Genomic DNA, 20,300 nt, shown 5'->3' with positions numbered 1-20,300 from the left:
AGAAACAAATACTCAATAAAGTTTATGAGAGGTGAGAAGATTCTTTCCTTTAGTTCAAAATATATGTATTAAAGTAAAGTAAATTCAAAGAAATTACTGGAGACTATCATTATTAAGATTATTATGACTACATTCTTTGTTATAAGAAGAACAATGACTATCAAGAGTAAGACTCCACTTAGGAATCCTAGAATAAGAGAGTGAGGTTAAAAGAACCCTCATACTTCAGAGAACAAAACCTCTAGGGTAAAATAGAAGCAACGATGCACTATTCCTCCCCACCCCCCAAGTCAACACAGAACAGCATGGGAAGTTCTCCAAGTTTCAGGTTTTAACAGTTGAAAGAGAGGCCCCCATAGAGACAGATGGAACTCCTATCATCATAGTTGAAAGGAATGTTAGATGAGTCTGTCAGCGTTCATCACTAGAAATGTGAACGTGATGAAGAAGGTGTAGCACTAGCAAACAGATTGCGGCAGATCTAGTCCAGGCTTCAACACTAGCTTTGCTTATCTGCAAAGCCAAGTTGTGGGGAAATTCAGATCAGAGAAGTTGGAAGGGCATGTACCTTTCTAATTAGGATCCTCAAAGTGGGAATTCTCTTGGCCTTTGAGCCTGGTCAGCTGAAAACTAGGCAAGCTGCTAGATCATAGCTCCACCCACTATGGACAGTGTCTTCCAACCCCATTATATTAGAAGGTCTGGGGACAACAACTGGAAGATAAAACAGCCAGCATCACCCAAGCTGAGAGAAGGAAACACAGCTAGCAGTTTATAGGACAAAGCCAGCGGTCCTATTCATGGAAGGAACTCCGTCTTTGCTATTAGCAAAGAGCTTTACCAGCTTTAGATAGGCTTCCACTGCATTTGGGCAAGGAATCTAATCCATCACCCCAATAATCACTAAATATGACTTCACCCTACTGGTCAATGAGATCTACTGAGGAAGCTGTGAAGTCTTTCAATATTTCTATGCAAAACAACACTTAGCACAGCTCCAAGTTTCTCCTATCTTTTTTTTTGGGGGGGGTAACAGTTTACAGTATAGTCTTTTTAAAATATAGATTAATTAATTAATTATTGGATAGAAACAGATAAATTGAAAAGGGAGAGGGATTTAGGGAGGGGGAGAGACAGAGAGAGACCTGAGGCACCGCAGCCCTACTTCACTACCTGTGAAGCTTTCTTTCTACAGGTGGGGAGAAGAGGTTTGAACCCAGTTTCTTGTACAATGTAGTGTGTGCACTTAACCAGATATGCCACTGGCTGCTCCCCAGTATAAGCTTTAACACATAGTGTAGACTCTCATCTCCTCTTGATAGGTATGGAGGAGACATAGCTGGATCCCAATGTCCCTTTGTCCTACCCCCAGCCCTCCTTCCCCAGAGTTATTTGTTTTGGTGCAATATAGCATGGCCAATCCAAATTTCACCTTATGCTTTTCTTACTGTCCTTTATTCTTAAGTTATACCTATAAGTGAGGCCATTTGGTATTGATCTTTCTCTTTATGGCTTGTCTCATTCAACTCGATACCTTTGAGTTCCGACCAATATATTAAAAAGGAGATGACATCATCATTTAAAAAATTTTATTCCCTTTTTGTTGCCCTTGTTGTTTTATTGTTATAGTTATTATTGTTATTTATATCATCACTGTTGGATAGGACAGAGAGAAATGGAGAGGGGAAGGGAAAACAGAGAGGGGGAGAGAAAGACACCTGCAGACCTGCTTCACCATCTGTGAAGCGACTCCCCTGCAGGTGGGGAGACTGGGGCTCAAACCAGGATCCTTACGCTGGTCCTTGTGCTTTGAGTCACCTGTGCTTAACCCGCTGCGCTACTGCCCGATTCCTGATCTCATCATTTTTAACAACTGCATAAAATTTCATCATGTAAATGGACCAAAACTTTCTTATCCATTCATCTGCCAATAAACTTAATAATGGAAGAGATAGACCTTCACACTGAAAGCTATGAAACACTTTTCAGGGAAATAGAAAAAGATACAAAGAAATGGAAAGACATCCCATGCTTATGTATTGGGAGAATTAACATTATAAAAATGACTTTTCTACCCAGGTACATATACAGATTTAATGCAATTCCTATCAAAGTCCCACCAAATTTCCTTAAGAGAGTAGAACAAAAAAATACAAAAGTTTATCTGGAGACAGAAAATACCAAGGATAGACAAAGCAATCCTGAAAGCAAATAGCAAGAATGGATTATATTTCCTGACCTCAAAGCATACTACAGAGCCTTATAATCAAAACATCCTGGCACTAAAACCAAAATACACAATCAGATCAGTGTGATAAAATTGAGAGTCCAGAAATCAGTCCCCACATCTAATTTTTACAAGGGAGTTGAAAAAAATTAATGGACAAAGGTGAGTCTAACCAACAAATGGTGCTGGGAAAACTGGATTGAAACATGCAGAAGAATGTGACTGGGTCACCACATTTTATAAAGTACAAATAAGCTCCAAATGGATTAAAGGTGTAGAAGTTAGTCTGAAAATCATCAAGTACTTAGAGGAAAATGTAAGCAGATTGCTAATCTTTGGAGAAATTTGTTGTGCATTAGGGTCTGACTCAGACCATATGCAATAAGCTTCAAGCCCATTGAGTATAGGCTCTAAACTCTAGCCTTTTGCAGGGCAAAGACATCACCACAGAGTCACATCTACTTTGAGTGTACTCCCTAGTGCCAACCATCTAATAAGCCTGACCAAAGAATCCGGGCAATAATAGGACCATTCTACAGTCTCACGTGGGTAGAAAGCAAAGACAATAATAGCCCTTGCCAACTGTTCTCTATCAGCTATACAACCTCCCCACACCTGTTCTCAGGGCTTGAATGGTGCCTTACTCAAAGACCGTAAGACCATAAGGTCAAACCAGAAAAGGAACTGCAATCAGAAACATCCAGAGAGACCCAGACTGAGATGACAGGTAAGGACTTCTCTTTTCCAAAGCACATCTATTGGAAGGTCTTAAAAATTGTCTTGAGGGGGCCGGGCAGTAGCTCAGTGGGCACACATGGCATGAAGTGCAAGGACCAGTGCAAGGATCCAGGTTGGAGCACCCAGAGCCCCACCTGCAAGGAAGTCACTTCACAAGCAGTGAAGTAGGTCTGCAGGTGTCTATCTTTACACCTCTCTATCTTCCTCTCACCTCTCAGTTTCTCTCTATCCCATCCAACAATAATGGCATCAACAACAATAATAACAAGGGCAACAAAATGGAAAGAATAGCCTCCAGGAGTAGTGGATTCATAGTGCAGGCACCACAGAGGCAAAAAAAAAGAAAAAGTCTTGAAAAAGGAGCCCATTAATAAAATATGCAGCTATCCAATGTGAGTAGTCAGGTATCATGAAAACTCCAGTAAATATGATACTATAAGAAAAATTAAGAAATTTCCAATAACTGATGCTAATGAAATGCAGATCTGTGGCACAAGGGGTGGGACAGTGGATTAAGTGTTGGACCCTCAAGCAAAAGGTCCCCACATTTGAGCCCAAGCATCACATATGCAGGAGTGATGCTCTAGTTCGCGCTCTCCTTCCCCTCTCTTTCTCTTCCTAAAATAAATAAATAATGCTGTTAAAATGAAACACAGATCCATAAACAGCCAGTCCAAATATTCAGACTACTCCTCTAGAAGTTAGGGACAGAATCCTGGTGCGGAATGTGATGACTGATAGGCATCATGTGTAGGCATGCAAGTCCATTTGAAATTTCATCATTTTATAAAACAAAGTTAAATCAATAATTAGGAAATTAAGTGATATACTAAAGTCTAGTGAATTTGGGGGAGAAATAGCTTAGATGATGGGATGCAGGACTTGCATGCCTCAACTCCTGGTTATGTCACTTGTGTCCCAGAGTGGTGCTATGGATTCTGTGTCTCATAGGAAATTCATCTTATAAGAATAAATAAAGTGAATATTTAAAAATTCAGAAATGGGAGCTGCACGATAACTTACCTGGGAAAGCTCTGCCTGTATTGACCCAGACTGAGTCCCTACAGTTACTGGGAAAACTTCAATGTTGTGATATCTTTCCCTTTCTGTCTCTGTCTCTCTCTGTGTCTCTCTCTGTCTCTCTGTCTCTCTCTCTCTCGTATATGAAAAATTGACCCCAGAGCAGTGAAGTCCTGGCAATGACAAAAAAAAGTATCTTTAGAATATATAGTAAGTTTAGTGAACTTGAAGAAAATATACACTAACAAATAAAATGGGGGGAAATGCATGAATAAAATGAGAATTTTAAGAATGAAATAGAAATCATAAAATCAGAAATACCAAAGACAGGGACCAGGCAATGGCACACAACAGAAGCTTCAACTAGAGTCAACCTTAGGAGAGTAGTCATGGCTTAGAGGTTAGAACTTAGCACCTACCCATCCAAAGGGAAAAAATGAAAAAGGAATGATGAAAGTCTATGGAAACTATGGGAAAAAAATCATTCACATTATGAAATGCCAGAAGAAAAGAAAGAAAGTGCATTTTAAATTAATGATGACTGAAAATACTGAAAACCAGAAGTGGATCTCCAGATACATGAGGCTGAAAGGACCCCAGGGAAGTTGAGCCTGAATAGGGCTACATTAAGAAAGAAATATAATAAGAATATCAAAAAAACTAAAGGCAAAGGATAAGGGAATCAAAGAGAAAAGAAAGAAGTTAAACTCTTGGGAACTCCTATAAAATGTTCAACAGATTTTTCCAATAGGAAAGAATGGTTGACAAATTCAAAATACTAAAAGAAATCATTGAATATTTTGAGGAAAACATAGAACTCTCTTTGATGTAAACTTTCAAAACAGTTTTGACAACTCAGGTCCAACAGTCAGGAAAACAAAAACAAAAATAAAACAACATGGTTACATCCAAATGAAAAGCTTCTGCACAGCAAAATGAATCACTGCCCAAACAAAAAAATACTCCACTGAATGGAAGAAGATATTTACTGACCTACTTTAGATAAAGGACTAATGACCAAACTCTGTATGTAGCTTATTAAACAGAGCAAAACAACAATAAGACAGGGCAAACAGACATGTGGAAAAGGGCTCAAATTCACTGATTATCAGAGAACTGCAAATAAAGACAGCAATGATATACCAATTTACACATGTGAATATGTTGGTTATCATTTCTCTTTTGGCTAATTCTGCTTCTGTTCCTCTGCTCCATTGCTTAATAATGTGGTCTATTTACTTAATCACTGTTTTACTTGAGACCCGCCCTGCCTGGCATTGGTTTAATCCCCACTGGTTTGCACTCTCTTTTCACTCCGCCCCCTCTCCTAGTCACTTCCTGTTTTCCACCCTACCACTTCCTTCTTGGCAAGTATAAAAGAATCTTCTTTTCTGATTAAAAACATTGAATTGTGTTCCTATTCAGCCATGAGTTCCTGGTCGTCTCTCTCCTGCCTGCGAAGCTAGCCCGGCATCTGGCACCCAAAGAGGGACTGGCATGAATATGTCATAGATTAGGAATGACAGAAACACCAACTGTTGGTGGGGATGTGGAGAAAATAACACTCTACCTTGATGGTGGGAATGGAAATTTGTCCAACTCCCAAAGAGAGCAGCCTAGAGCAGCCTAGAGGATTCTTAGGATGCTACAAATGGACATGCACCATGACCTGGCAACTCCTTTCAGGAAAACATATCCAAAGGAAGCAAATACACCCATGGGAAGAGAGCTATGCACACATGTTCACAGCAGCACTACTGTAAGAGCCCAAACATGAAAATAACCCAGATGTCCAATGACTGATGAGTGACTGAGAAAGTTTTGCTAGAAAATGCAATCTGGAAAATGCCAGAGGAAGACAGGCACTGTTTCCCTCATCAGAGAGAAGAGGAAAAGAGGAAGTACACCCGGAAGTAGTAATAGGTCTAGGTGTGACTTAGGAGGGAAGTGAAGGCAGGAATATAGAATTAAAAAATGGGAAAAATATAGATAGGTATATCTTAGATATAGTTACAGACATAAAGTCAATCCATATCTGTGACCATGGAGAAACTACTGCAGTTTCTACTGGAAGGGATGAGGATACAACTCTGGTGGTGGGAAGGGTTTGGAATTATACCCCTATTATCTTACAACATTGTAAATCAATATTAAATCACTAATAAAAAATAAGGTCCTGTTACATGTGTTTTCACTCTAATCTGGAACATGAAAGAAAATGCAGTTCAGTTTATTTTTAATCAATGTTTAATATTCTTTTTAAAATTGCTTACATATTTCTAATCAAGCTTTTGCATTCCTCCATGTGGAATGGGGATATAGTCCTCAAAGTTCATTTCTGTCTCTTGGGGAGAGATGAAGTAGCCCTGCAAATAGATGTAAGAAGTTAGAATCTCAAGTGCTGAATTAAAGACAGTGTTTAGCCTCACATATGCTGACTGACCATATTTGAGCAAAATACTTCAATTGTCAGGCTCTATATCTGCCTCATAGGAATGTGTGGCACCCCATAAAGAATGCCAGGGATCCTGACACGGTCATCTCCTCTGGATCTGCATTCAGACTTCAAGGAAGCTGGGCAGGAGGACGAGAATGGGATGACACATTCTCCCCCCGTTATTGTTACAAATAATTATACGTCACAATTGATTAATAACACTTTGGCAATGCCTGCTGGGAATGGAGAGTCAGAAGCACCCCCTCTCCCTTACACAGGGGCATATTTGAAAGTTACATTATGAAAGTGGGGAAGGTGGGTCAACATAGATGGACAAAAGAAGTCATGTTATGACCTGCCCCTCAAAGAAAGAATGCAGAGATTGAGGCCTCCCAGGTACAAGTTGACGTATTGAAACAAAGAAAGATTAATAGTTAAACTGTACCAGATCTAGATGAGCAGTGGTCCACGACTAGGCAAAGATCCGTAGACCTCCCGTAGAAGATTAATGATAGAAATAGCCCTCCACAAAAGTCAAAAAGAATTCTGGGTATGACCTCCCCTGAGAACAGGGCAAAACTAAGTATTGTACCATTCTTTACAGTAATAGGGGAGTCACATGTAGCCTGCCAAAGCCACAAGACTATGATGCTTATTGCTACTTCCTTATGAGCTAGTTGCTTAGGCAACCTGAATGTAACCTGAAAAAGTATAAAAGCTAATGCAGTTTCACTACTAAAATGAGTCCAGATTCACCCTCCAATAGAGTGTGGTGTCTATCTGTTCTCCCTTGCGCCGACTCCTGACCCACCAGGGAGTTTGCCTTCGAGACCCCTGACTCTCCTGCTGCTCATCCGCTGTGGTGGTCCGCGGCAGGAATGATTTTCCCAATCCCTAATATTCTGAGAATCTCATCAGATAACTGAAAAACATTACAGAACTGAAGGTATTTTTGCTAGTAATCATGGGAAGTGTTCATATAGTTTCAGAAAGAAAAATGTGATACTTAAGCTTCCTATTTAATTCTTAAAAATTTTAGATGTTGTAGTAATGCAGATGCTAATATGTGTTCCATTTATTTGGAAATATATTTATATATGTCTTACCTTTATATTGGAGTTTTAATGGTTTGTTATTTTTATAAATGTTTTTTAGTATTATCTTTATTTTTTGGATAGAGAACCAGAAATTGAGAGGGAAGGGGGTGATAAGAGAGGAAGAGAGAGAGACAGATACCTGCAACACTCATTCACCACTTGCAAATCTTACCCCTGCAGGTAAGGACTGGAGGCTCAAACCTGGGTCCTTGAGCATTATAACGTGTTCTCAACCAGGTGTACCACCAGCGGCCTATTTAATGGTTTATAGTGGAGTTTCAAAACACTCTCTCCCCTAACCTGGTCCTTTTCCACCATCACGATAAGTGTTTGAGGTGCACTACAAGAAGAAACCACCAATTATACGATATAATTGGTTAACTGCATTCTCCCTAGGGTTTTGGAAAGTTTATAATGTTGCATGTTTACCTTCCTAAGTTTAGTTTATTGTAAATATTGAATCTCTCCCTAGTTAGCCCCCAAAGAACTTAAGTTGCTTTGCTGTGCTGATGGATGATCTTTTGGAGAACATTTCCAGAGTTTGGAATGTAGAGAAACATTCAGATAACTAAGAACTTTAAAAAAAAAAAAAATCTATGAGTAATCTTTTTCGGCTCAAGCCAAAGAGTCAGAATCATTTAAATAGATTTGTCTTTCAATTCTCTCTGAAGAATTAAACTACTGGTAAGTAAAGCTTGGAGAAAACTAATGACAGATTCCTGCTTGCTAACTAGCTCTAATTCCTCTAACTTTATCTTGTAAATCATTACATAAACATGGAAAATATTTCTCGAGGCTGTAAAGTTGCTATAAAGAAAGAAGGCTGGTTTCATTTTTTTTAAAGAACCCATTCACCTGGCTGCATAAAATAATATCATCTTCCATCATTTTCTTTAGTAAATATTTTTACTCAAATTGTGGTTAAGACCTCAGTTTTACATGCTCTAGTGGAATGTATCTAAATTAGTCATCTGTCAACTTTTCATCATTACATGCTATAAAGATTTGCTCTGTATTTTAGACCATTGCTGGGTAATTTGCACAGCAAAGCTCTTAGGAATCACTTAAGGGTGTGATAAAGGAGTTTTCAAATCTCTGAGTTCAAAACGGACTCTGAATCAAATTAAGGTTTTTTTTTTTTTTCTGCCACATCCTCCTCTGAACAAACACTGTAATTCTTCCCCTAGCCACATCGTACAGATAAGATCATTAGATTTCAGGCTGTGCTCTTAAAGACATGACTGCAAAGTAGGTCTATTATCTTTCTCTCTCTTCAGTAGTTGAGTAATTTAAACACTAATATTGGACGTACAGCATACTGAAAAAAATTAATTCTCTGTCCAGAACAGGTAAAACTGTAATTATGTGACCATCTTCAGTTGCTATGACAACGATGTTTTTAAAATATTTAATAATTGTAGGGGCCTGAACGGCAGCACAGTGGGTTAAGCGCACATGGTGCGAAGTGCAAGGATCCGCGTAAGGTTCTGGGTTCCAGCCCCAGTTCCCCACCTTCAGGGAGTCGCCGCACAGGTGGTGAAGCAGGTCTGCAGGTGTCTATCTTTCTCTCCCCCTCTCTGTCTTCCCCTCCTCTCTTGATTTCTCTCTGCCCTATCCAACAACAACAATAATAACAACAATGATAAACAACAAGGGCAACAAAAGGGAAAAAGCCACCAGGAGCAGTGGATTCCTAGTTCAGGCACCAAGCCTCAGCAATAACACTGGAGGCAAAAAAAAAAAGAGCTGAGATACAATTTATATGGTTATATTAAAAGTAACTATTAAGTTCATTAAACATTTTTTTCAATAAATTGTCAATGTAATTAAGACGAAAATGTGATATGTAATCTCAATATGTCTGTCATTCTGCCTGGATGCCAAATTTACTTAATTCAGAAGGTTGAATGCTCTCCATTTTACATGTACATAATTTTCTGACGGAGATTAAAAAAAAGTACGTTAGAAAAAAATGTGAACTTTAGAGCAATCAATTCTTGATTGTTATATGCAATTGGTTATAGGACAATGAGTGACTCATTTAACTTCTCTCAGAATTTCCTTTCTTTTTCTAAAACAAAAGACAATAGCTTAGGACGAATCACTTACAGCTCAAAATCATAAAATCATGTTAGGAGAAGCTTGCGCTGTGTACAAATACAGCATATTTTAATGAGGAATTACCTTTCATGCTTGAGACAAATATGTATTGTATTAAGTCTTATTTGCGCACCACCAGTTAGCTATCATCAAGCCTACTAATATGTACACCAGATCAGGCTGTGGTGCGGTTATGTACGTGTTGAATGAAGGGAGATGAGGGCATGTGGCATACAAAGCACTCTCATTTTATCCTCTCACTGGGTTTACCCACTAAAGTTGTGGAAATTTCAAAGGTAACTTTACAGGTGACGAATCTTGTTCACTTACCTTGTTGTAATGAAAGATCTAGCACTTGGATTTTGGTGCCCTAAGAATGTAACTTTGGGTCTCCTGCTTTCTGAATTGCAATGTGTCGTGATTCCAGGAGGAATGGCATGTTTGAAATTAATATATATGATAACAGTAAAACTCAGGTCAGACTACAGAGCTTCAGAAAACCAGACATGTAGGTGAGCACCCATGACTGAAAGAAGCTAAAAAACCAGCAAAAGATAGCAGAACTCGGGAGTCCAGTGGTAGCACAGTGGATTAAGTGCACGTGGCGCGAAGAGCAAGGACAGGTGGAAGGATCCCAGTTCAAGCCCCCGGCTCCCCACCTGCAGGGGAGTCGCTTCATAGGCAGTGAAGTAGGTCTGCAGGTGTCTATCTTTCTCTCCCCCTCTCTGTCTTCCCCTTCTCTCTCCATTTCTCTCTGTCCTATCTAACAACGATAATAATATGTACTAAATACAGCTCAGGCATAATTTCCCTTATCTCAATCAATGCCCTATCAACAAACTGCTAACATAAGGTGGGGGAGTTTTTCATCCCCTGGGGTAAAACTTTCCAATGATATCTTTGGAAAGGCCTTTTGAAATTGCTAGAGGGAACACTAAAGGAAAACTTCTCAGTCTTCAGGGTGCAATTTTATTGTGAAAAAACAATCCTTCAAGTCTATGGCTATCACCTGATACCCTTTAGGAATTGCAACCGGGGAAGGGAGTCCCGGTTGAACAGCCCCCACGGTGACCATTGCATTATGGACTTTCCTTAGGTCCTGCAATAGTCTCCATTTGCCTGATTTCTTTTTTATAGTGAAAATTGGAGTATTCCAGGGACTATTAGATCTCTCTATATGTCCCAGTGCTAATTGCTCCTGCACTAAGGCCTCCACTGCTTCAAGCTTTTCTTTGGTGAGGGGCCACTGATCCCCCCAAACCGGGTCAGTTTGTTTCCATTGTATTTGTGCAGCCTGCAAAGCATCAGCAGCCCCTATAAAAAATGCTGGCCCCTAGAGCTGTCTGGGGTAGATATAGTCACTCCCATTGCCTCCATAATGTCTCTTCCCCATAGGGAAAAGGGAAGTCCTGGTATAACATAAGGCTCAAACCTCCCTGTAAAATGATCACACTGCCATTTAAGCATTTGAGAACTTTTGGCTACGTTAGAAGCCATCCCCAAACCAATGAGGCTGGAAGATGAAGTCTGAACAGGCCATTCAGAAGGCCATTCCTTTCCTGCTGTGCATGATTTGTCTGCCCCAGGGTCCAACAGACCGCAAAATTTCTTCCCATTAATAAAAATTTCCTTAAACGGTCTATCTTGCTGTATCCTTTCTGTCCAGGCTATAACATCAGTAGACCCGAATCCTCCATCTCCTCTTTCCTGCTTCAGTTGTGCTACCGGCAATTTCAGATAAGGAAATAAGACTAATTGTGCTATCCTTTGATTCTCATAAATCTGCAAGGTCTTTCTAGGAGTGTCTACCATAATCTTTATCTCTCCTTCAGAGTCAGAATCCTCCACCCCAGGAATGATTGAAATCCCCTGTAGGGCGGTGGAGCTCCTTCCCATCAGCAGGCCAAAATATCCTGGAGGCAAGGGTCTGTTACAAGCCTGTCTCTATTAAAGTAACTGGTGAGTCAGAGGTTAAAATATAATTTTTAGCGGAGGCTATATCTAGCCCTGCACTATGGGGAGTTGCCCTGATTAAATCCTGTATGTATTTCTTATTACTATTGAACTTTGTAGGTCCTAATGCCTCATCCTTACTTGTTTTTATTTCGGGGCCTGAGGCTGGCCCCTGGACAGGTTTTTTGACTCCTCTAGTGGGGTCCCATCCTTGTGAGTTTTAGACCTGCAGTGTCTCCTCCAATGGAGTCCCTTTTGGCACCGTGGGCCCTGACCAGGTGGGGGTTCAGGCCCCCGGTTTTCTCCTCTACCTTGGGGGCACTCCCTCTCAAAGTGTCCCGTCTGGCCACACTTGAAACACTTCCCTTTTTGTCTTCTCCCTGCGTTCTTGTTTTTAATGAATTGTGGCAGGGTCTGTCCTTGTAGGGCAGCTGCCATGCCATTCCCTGAATAACTGCAGGAGACACGTCCATGCATGCTCTGATAAAATCTTCTATTGTCCCTGTCCTTTTCAATGGCTGTAGCAAGTCTTTACAGACTGTGTTGGTATTTTCCCAAGCCAATTGTTTTAATAAAATTTCTGCTCCCTCAGACTCAGGCATCATTCTTTTTATAGTCTCTTCTAACCTAGCAATAAATTCTTCAAAAGGCTCCTCCGGTCCCTGCCTGATACCAGAGAGAACCGAAACCTTCCCCTCAGGCTGTGGTATTTTACGCCACGCCAAGACGGCTATCTTAGAAATAGCTTGTAGGGACTCTCTGGGAATTTTCATCTGCTGCCGGGGATCCCCCCAATCATCTCTGCCCATTAACATAGAGAATGTTGGCTTGGGGCCCCTGCTCCTTTTAAACAATGCCTGTTGCAAGTAAATTCTGGCCTGATCTTCAAACTCTGTTCTCCACAAAATATATTGTCCTGGCTTCAAAACTGACCGGGCTGTTTGCTGCCAGTCGTAGGGAGTTAACCACATAGTTGCCACCATTTCTACTATTTGTAAAGTGTATGGTGAGGAAGGTCCTGTGGACTGAACTGCCTGAGCTGATTCCTTTAACATTTTTAATGGTAAAGGCTCCCACTCAGGTTCATCATCCAATGATATTACCGGGAAGAGGAACCCAACATCCCCTTCTCTTCTTGCCTCTTTTATGGCGGCCATAAACCCAGCATTAGCAGGGACTCTACGTCCTCCCTGTCTGTCTTTGAGCTTCAAGGGAGGCACCGTGGCCATAGGGGTGGTGGGCAAAACACCGTCATCATCATTATGACAATGGGCGGCCTTATCATCTAATTCTGCCTCTTCTTCAGGATCTAACCAGTCATCATTCTGCCAGTTATACTTCTCTAGTAGTGGGTGCCTAACTTGTTCCTCAAGAGCTCCATAGCCTTTATTTTTTCTAGGATTAGACTGTGTTTCTTCTACCAAACATTCATACTCTGATTTGTCTCCTAATAAGTCTCTCAGCTGGCTCCATAAAGAGAAGGCTATAGCTGGAACCTCACTGGGCCCATGTTCTGAGTAAAATTTTCTCAGATCTTTCCCTACTCTTCTCCAGTCCTCTAGTGATAATGTTCCTTCTTCTGGGAACCATGGACTGCTTTTCTTAATAAATGCTAAGAATTGCTTTAGCTTTTTGTGGGGTACCTTGATTCCTCATCCTAGCAGCATCTGCTGGAGGACCGAGAGGAAGAGCCCTTCATTCTTTGAGCTCTCCTGCCCCATGTTACCTTCCCGCTTCCTATGAGACCGCTACTTCCAGTGGAGGGGCTGCAGTCCCCTTAACCTGTGGGGTCCCATCCTGACCTAAATTTCTTAATAGTTCAGATTGCTATCTTATCTGGATGGTCTTCCTACAAGTCCCTGTTTGGGCGCCACCTGCCGCGGACCACCACAGTGGATGAGCAGCAGGAGGGTCAGGGGTCTTGAAGGCAACCTCCCCGGTGGGTCAGGAGTCGGCACGAGGGAGAACAGATAGACATCACATTCTATTGGAGGGTGAATCTGGACTAATTTTAGTAGTGAAACTGCATTAGCTTTTATACTTTTTTCAGGTTACATTCAGGTTGCCTAGACAACTAGCTCATAAAGAAGTAGGAATAAACATCATAGTCTTGTGGATTTGGCAGGCTACATGTTACTCCCCTATAACTAAAGAATGGAACAATGCTTAGTATCATCCTGTTCTCAGGGGAGGTCATACCCAGAATTGTTTTAGACTTTTGCTGAGAGCTATCTCTACCATTAATCTTCTATGGGGGCATACAGATCTTTGCCTAGTCATGGACCACTACTCATCTAGGTCTGGTACAGTTTAACAATTAATCTTTCTTTGTTTCAATACGTCAACTTGTACCTGGGAGGCCTCAATCTCTGTATTCTTTCTTTGAGGGGCAGGTCATAACATGACTTCTTTTGTCCGTCTATGTTGACCCACCTCCCCCACTTTCATAATGTAACTTTCAAATATGCCCCTGTGTAAGGGAGAGGGGGTGCTTCTGACTCTCCATTCCCACCAGGCACTGCCAAAGCTCTATTAATCAATTGTGACAGTATAATTATTTGTAGCAATAACGGGGGGAGAATGCATCGACCCATTCTCGTCCTCCTGCCCAGCTTCCTTGAAGTCTGAATGCAGGTCCAGAGGAGATGACCCTGTCAGTCTCCCTGGCGATCGTGATGGGGAGGCGCAAACGGGAGTCGGGTGGTAGTACAGAGGGTTAAGCGCATGTGGCGCAAAGTGCAAGGACAGGCGAAGGATCCCTGTTTGAGCCCCTGGCTCCCCACCTGCAGAGGAGTCACTTCACAGGCGGTGAAGCAGGTCTGCAGGTGTCTATCTTTCCTCTCTCCCTCTCTGTCTTCCCCTCCTCTCTCCATTTCTCTCTGTCCTATCCAACAACGATGCCATCAATAACAACAGTAATAACTGCAACAATAAAAAACAACCAGGGCAGCAAAAGGGAATAAACAAATAAATATTTTTCAAAAAGGAACTAGAAGGCTTCACTTTAATGTTAAAGCAAATAAACCTTCTTGATACCTCCAACTGCCTTCAAAAGACCAATTTTGATTCAGATTTTCTAACAAGCTAAGGAAAGGCTCATTAACTACCTTGAAAAAAAATTACAGACCTACAAACAACTGGTCATAGTTTAATATCTATGAGAAAAATAGTACATGATTCTGATGGGTGCCTCTATATTAATTTTTTTGTGTTTTCACCCTTAGCAAACACTAGTAAAAAGTACAAAATTTCCAACTACCTGGAAATAAATTACAATTAGCTACTATCATGTCTTATATGTCACATACTTTTCATTTTGTCATTTTATTTTACTAATGTTTTCTTGTTTAAAAACATCACTGATACTGATATTACTTTAATTCAGTGTATGATTTAGGACTTTTAACCCTAAACTGATAAGATCTAAATTAATAATTAACTTACATAAATTAATGTAAAAATAAAGTAATAGCTACTAAAGTAATAAAATCTAAATTAAATTGAAATCATGAAATCTTATCCTAGTCATCTTTAAGATGATCTCCCCATCTTTAAAGATTGTGCTTACTCTCAGAATCTGAATAAAACTATTGTAGTGACTCAAAAGGGAAATGGACATGAGGGTGGTCTGGCTGTCACCCCATCCATGGTCAAGGTTGCTTTAGCTGATCTAGGTGGGTTTCTCCTCCCTCTCTCCCTCCCTCATTCCCTAAGCACAGCTCCTGTTCAGGACGAAATTCTCCTGCTAGAACTTCCAGACAAGCTCTGGAAAGGGAAGCGTCCTGATTTCATGCCAACAGTCCCTTCACCCAGTATAACTGTGATTTTGATTGTATGTATTTGCTTGTTTCACTAACACCTGTGTTTGATTTCTGAGCCTACAAACAATTTGTTAAGAGGTCAGGCTTCATTCTGAGGGACTGATTCACACAACTGATTATAATGATTTGTGTGTGATTAGGTTATAAGCAGTACTACAAAATTTAGTACTATGTTGTACATACCACAATGACTACTGGGGAATAGTTGCTCGATTTCTATGTTCAGTTCACTGTTTTGTTTTTTTTTACTATTATTATTTTATTTATAAAAATGAAACACTGACAAAACCATAGGATAAGAGAGGTACAACTACACACAATTCCCACCACCAGAACTCCATCCTATCCCCTCCCTTGATAGTTTTCCTATTCTTTATCCCTCTGGGAGGATGGACCCAGGGTCATTGTGGGATGCAGAAGGTGGAAGGTCTGGCTTCTGTAGTTGCTTCCCCACTGTACATGGGTATTGACAGGTTGATCCATACCCCCAGCCTGCCTCTCTCTTTCCCTATTGGGGTGGGGCTCTGGGGAAGCAGGGCTCCAGGACACATTGGTGGGGTTATTTGTTCAGGGATGTCTGGTTGGCATCATGCTAGCGTCTAGAATTTGGTGGCTGAAAAGAGAGTTAACATACAAAGCCAAGCAAGTTGTTGACTAATCATGAACCTAAGGGCTGGAGTAGTGCAGATGAAGAGTTGGGGGGGTCTCCGTTCTACAGATAGCTAGTAGGCATATTTTAGTTATATTCCATGTGGCTATACTAGTTTTTTTTTCTTTACCCTGAGCCTGAAATCTGATATGCAGGTGTTCCTAGTTATTGTCTGGGAAGATGATGTCAGGGCTGGAAAAAGGACCAGAAAGCTGATCAGGGAAGAGAGTAGCTCCCTAATATGCAAAAGGTGTATAAACATTGTTGACTATAAATTTCATTGATTTGATGTGATCTGGGGCCCATATTAACCTTAGGAGCCTATGTGACCTCTGCATCCCTGTAGATCTGAGCTCACATTCTATGGTCATCAGTAGGAACATTCCAAGCTGCCCATTTTTTTACTCTGAACATGACTTGAATACCTTCTCATCAGATGAGGGGCACTGTGCGAAATAAATGGGTCATTTATATGAGTAGCATCGACTTCACAGAGCATAGTGTTAGAAGACCTGGGTCTGCCAGCACATGGGAGCACCACAGGAAGGGGAAGTCATGGTGGAACACTGTGGTGTCTCTTCTCTCTGCCTCTCCTCTCTGTCTGAAGCCTGTTACCTGGGTGGCAGGCAGAGGGCCAGTTTCCCACGGGAACAGTAGAATTCTGTAGGCATTACAGTTGCGTTATTTTTTCTAACCATTTATAGTTAAGAGAGGAATATTGATTTTTTCTATAGATCCTATTACCAAGAAGTCTTAAAATTTTCTCATCTGGTGTTACCATTTTTAGTTTTTCTCTGCCCCCCATTTCTTCCATTTTTATTGTCTTGGGATTGTTTAACAGAAATACCAAATTTGTGTGTAAGGATTGCTATGAAAGAGGGCATCATCCTCCCCCACTAGAGAAAGAGAGAGACAGGCTGGGGGGTATGGATTGACCAGCCAACGCCCATGTTCAGCGGGGCAGCAATTACAGAAGCCAGACCTTCCACCTTCTGCATCCCACAATGACCTTGGGTCCATACTCCCAGAGGGATAAAGAATAGGAAAGCTATCAGGGGAGGGGATGGGATATGGAGTTCTGGTGGTGGGAATTGTGTGAAGTTGTCTTATCTTATGGTTTTGTCAATGTTTCCTTTTTATAAATAAAATTTTTTTTAATATTTATTTTATTTATTTATTCCCTTTTGTTGCCCTTGTTGTTTTATTGTTGTAGTTATTATTGTTGTTGTCTTTGTTGGATAGGACAGAGAGAAATGGAGAGAGGAGGGGAAGACAGAGAGGGGCAGAGAAAGATAGACACCTGCAGACCTGCTTCACCGCCTGTGAAGCGACTCCCCTGCAGGTGGGGACCCGGGGTTCGAACCGGGATCCTTATGCCTGTCCTTGTGCTTTGCGCCACCTGTGCTTAACCCGCTGCACTACAGCCCAACTCCCATAAATAAAAAAAATTTTTAAAAAGAAAGAGGGTATCATCTTACTTAAATACTAGTGTGTAGTAATCTGATATAAGTTTTGGTATACAGTTTTCCTTTAAAATAGTCGGTAGCTTGTTTGAGATCTTTAAATAAGTGATGTGAAATTATGAATGGATGTTCACCACATTTTATATTGAATAAATTCTCTGAAATTATGGTCCTTTTCTTTAGTCTACTTATAGTATGACTTACTTGTGATGCTTACCAAGTATTTAAAGAATGGATAGAGTATATAATCATTCCCACCTCCTTGCAAATGTTATGAATAAAACATTTATAAATAAATCTAGCAGGGCACCCTGTTCAACATATAAATTGTTACTTTTTTGCTGGTTTGATAATACAATTATTTAAAGTATGAATTATTGATATCCTTTCTAATTACATGGGTGGCTTTCACACTGAATCAAGACAAGAACGAGTAAGGTACTAACAGGATATTGTTTTTCCCTTGGTAGAAAAACAGCATAACTTAAACCAAAGAAACTCTCTTTCATCTTTGTTTTATATATTATGTCTTCATATACATTTTATTTGTGAAAAATAATGGTTGCATTTCCCCTGTTTAGTTAAATCCATCTCTAATCCATCTCTGGTCCATCTCTAAGTGACTATTCTTGGGTGAGATAAAAATAAACAAATGAAATGTAATGTAAACTATTGTCTCTCTCTATTCATGATAAAACTGTCTTTGTAAATGGCTGCAGTTAATTTCTATAAAACAAATATTTGGATACATGTCTTCAGCATAGTGAGTTAGATTCTGTAGTTATGCAAGGTACTGTGTGGCCCTTTCTAAAAGGAGGTGACTATGTTAATAGAGCCTATAGGTATGTATGTGGCAACTATTCATACAACCAGCTGATGAAATGGGCACTAAAATGAGTCTAAACCAACAGGAGAGCTTTATATCTTTAATGGGCTCTAACATTCCTGTCTTTGTGAGCCTTTTCATGAAAAATAATACTGAAATTTATATTTTACACATGTGCTGGCATAAAAGTAAACACTTTAGGATTATGGAGTACTACAACTATTATTTTACATGAATTTTAAAAGAAAGCAAAAACAATGTTATAGACTCCTTGCAGTATGATCAGTCTGTCAAGCCTAGTAGATAAGTTGTCCTACAATCAAAGTTCAAGAATTCAAATGCACATGTAATACTGTCATATAATTAAAGTGACAAAATCAACTGAGAATAACATGTTAACTGGCAACTAATAATTCACCAATCGTTAGAAGATAAGAAAGAACAAGGGTATTTAGGTAGAATGGAGAAACACTCCAGATATAAATGGTTAATTGAAGCTCAGTCTGTAATAGGAATGTGTCCATTTTTTTTTTTTTTTTTTGCAACACTATAACTTATTTGAAGACAAGTTAAAATACAGGTTCTGGACCATAGTTCCAGCTTATAAATATTTACCTCTAGCTTAAACTCAAAACAATGTAGAAATTACTATTACATTTGCTGATTGCCTCTAGACTATAGGTAAGTAATTTTCAATGTTAAGACGTAGAGGTGTTAAGGGACAGAACTAGTATTCATGGCAAAAACTGGTTGGCATCCAAAAGTCCTGTTATTGAATGTGCTCTCACTCACCCTTGAAAAAAATAATTAGGATTCTTACTCTGTTGACTGGGTTTGACATGAGAAAATTTCCCTAGAATAATATTGTTGTATCCAAATGTAGAATCGCAGTAGCCCAACACACAATGTTTAAAAGAGTTAACTCTCATAGGTACTGTATTAATAAGTTTCTGTCCTCTCATTCCCAGACACAGACTGCTGCTGGAGAAAGGGCTGACATAATATGGAAAGGATCAATGCTTCCATGTTAACAGAATTCGTCCTCATTGGACTTTCTGCCCACCCCAAACTCCAGACAGTCTTCTTTGTGCTGGTTTTGTGGATGTACCTGGTCATCCTGCTGGGAAATGGAATCCTTATGTCAGTAATCGTCTATGATTCTCACTTGCATACCCCTATGTACTTCTTCCTGTGCAACCTTTCCTTCCTGGACATTTGTTACACAAGCTGCTCTGTTCCGTTAATTCTTGACAACTTCTTGACAGTGAAGAAAACAGTTTCCTTCTCTGGGTGCATGGTGCAAATGTTTTTCTCCTTTGCCATGGGGGCCACAGAGTGTGTGCTTTTAGGGATGATGGCGCTCGATCGTTACATGGCCATCTGCAACCCACTGAGATACCCTGTTATCATGAGCAAAGCTGCCTATGTGGCCATGGCCACGGGATCCTGGGCTGCTGGGCTTGTTGACTCAATGATACAGACATCTCTCGCAGTGAAATTACCATTCTGTGCTCATAATGTCATTAACCACTTTGTCTGTGAAATTCTGGCTATTCTAAAACTGGCCTGTGCTGATATTACAATCAATGTGATTAGCATGACTGGGTCAAACCTGATAGTTCTAGTCATCCCGGTGCTAGTGATTGGCATCTCTTACATTTTCATTGTTGCCACTATTCTGAGGATCCCTTCCACTGAAGGAAAGCGTAAGGCCTTCTCTACCTGCTCAGCCCACCTGACAGTAGTGATCATATTCTATGGAAGCATCTTCTTCATGTACGCGAGGCCCAAGTCTAAGAACTCTTTTACGAGAAGTAACCAAGATGTTATTGATGCTCTCATTTCCCTCTTCTATGGAGTAGTGACACCCATGCTCAACCCGCTTATTTACAGTCTAAGGAACAAGGACGTAAAGGTTGCTGTGAAGAACATGTTCGGGAAGGAAAAACAATCACGCTTAAGTCTTTAG

At 40.4% G+C, this 20,300-nt stretch overlaps 1 protein-coding gene across 1 annotated transcript; it reads left to right on the top strand.

Annotated features, from left to right (window-relative positions):
- The first annotated feature begins 19,334 nt into the window (after window positions 1–19,334).
- On the top strand, window positions 19,335–20,300 carry LOC103107403 (olfactory receptor 13C8). Its single transcript, XM_007516194.1, has one exon. The coding sequence runs from the start codon at window positions 19,335–19,337 to the stop codon at window positions 20,298–20,300; it is 966 nt and encodes a 321-aa protein (XP_007516256.1).

The sequence above is a fragment of the Erinaceus europaeus genome, chromosome 10 (assembly GCF_950295315.1).
Source record: "Erinaceus europaeus chromosome 10, mEriEur2.1, whole genome shotgun sequence".
NCBI lineage: Eukaryota > Metazoa > Chordata > Mammalia > Eulipotyphla > Erinaceidae > Erinaceus > Erinaceus europaeus.
The sequence above is the reverse complement of the archived record's forward strand: the minus strand, read 5'-3'. Positions and strand labels throughout refer to the sequence as shown.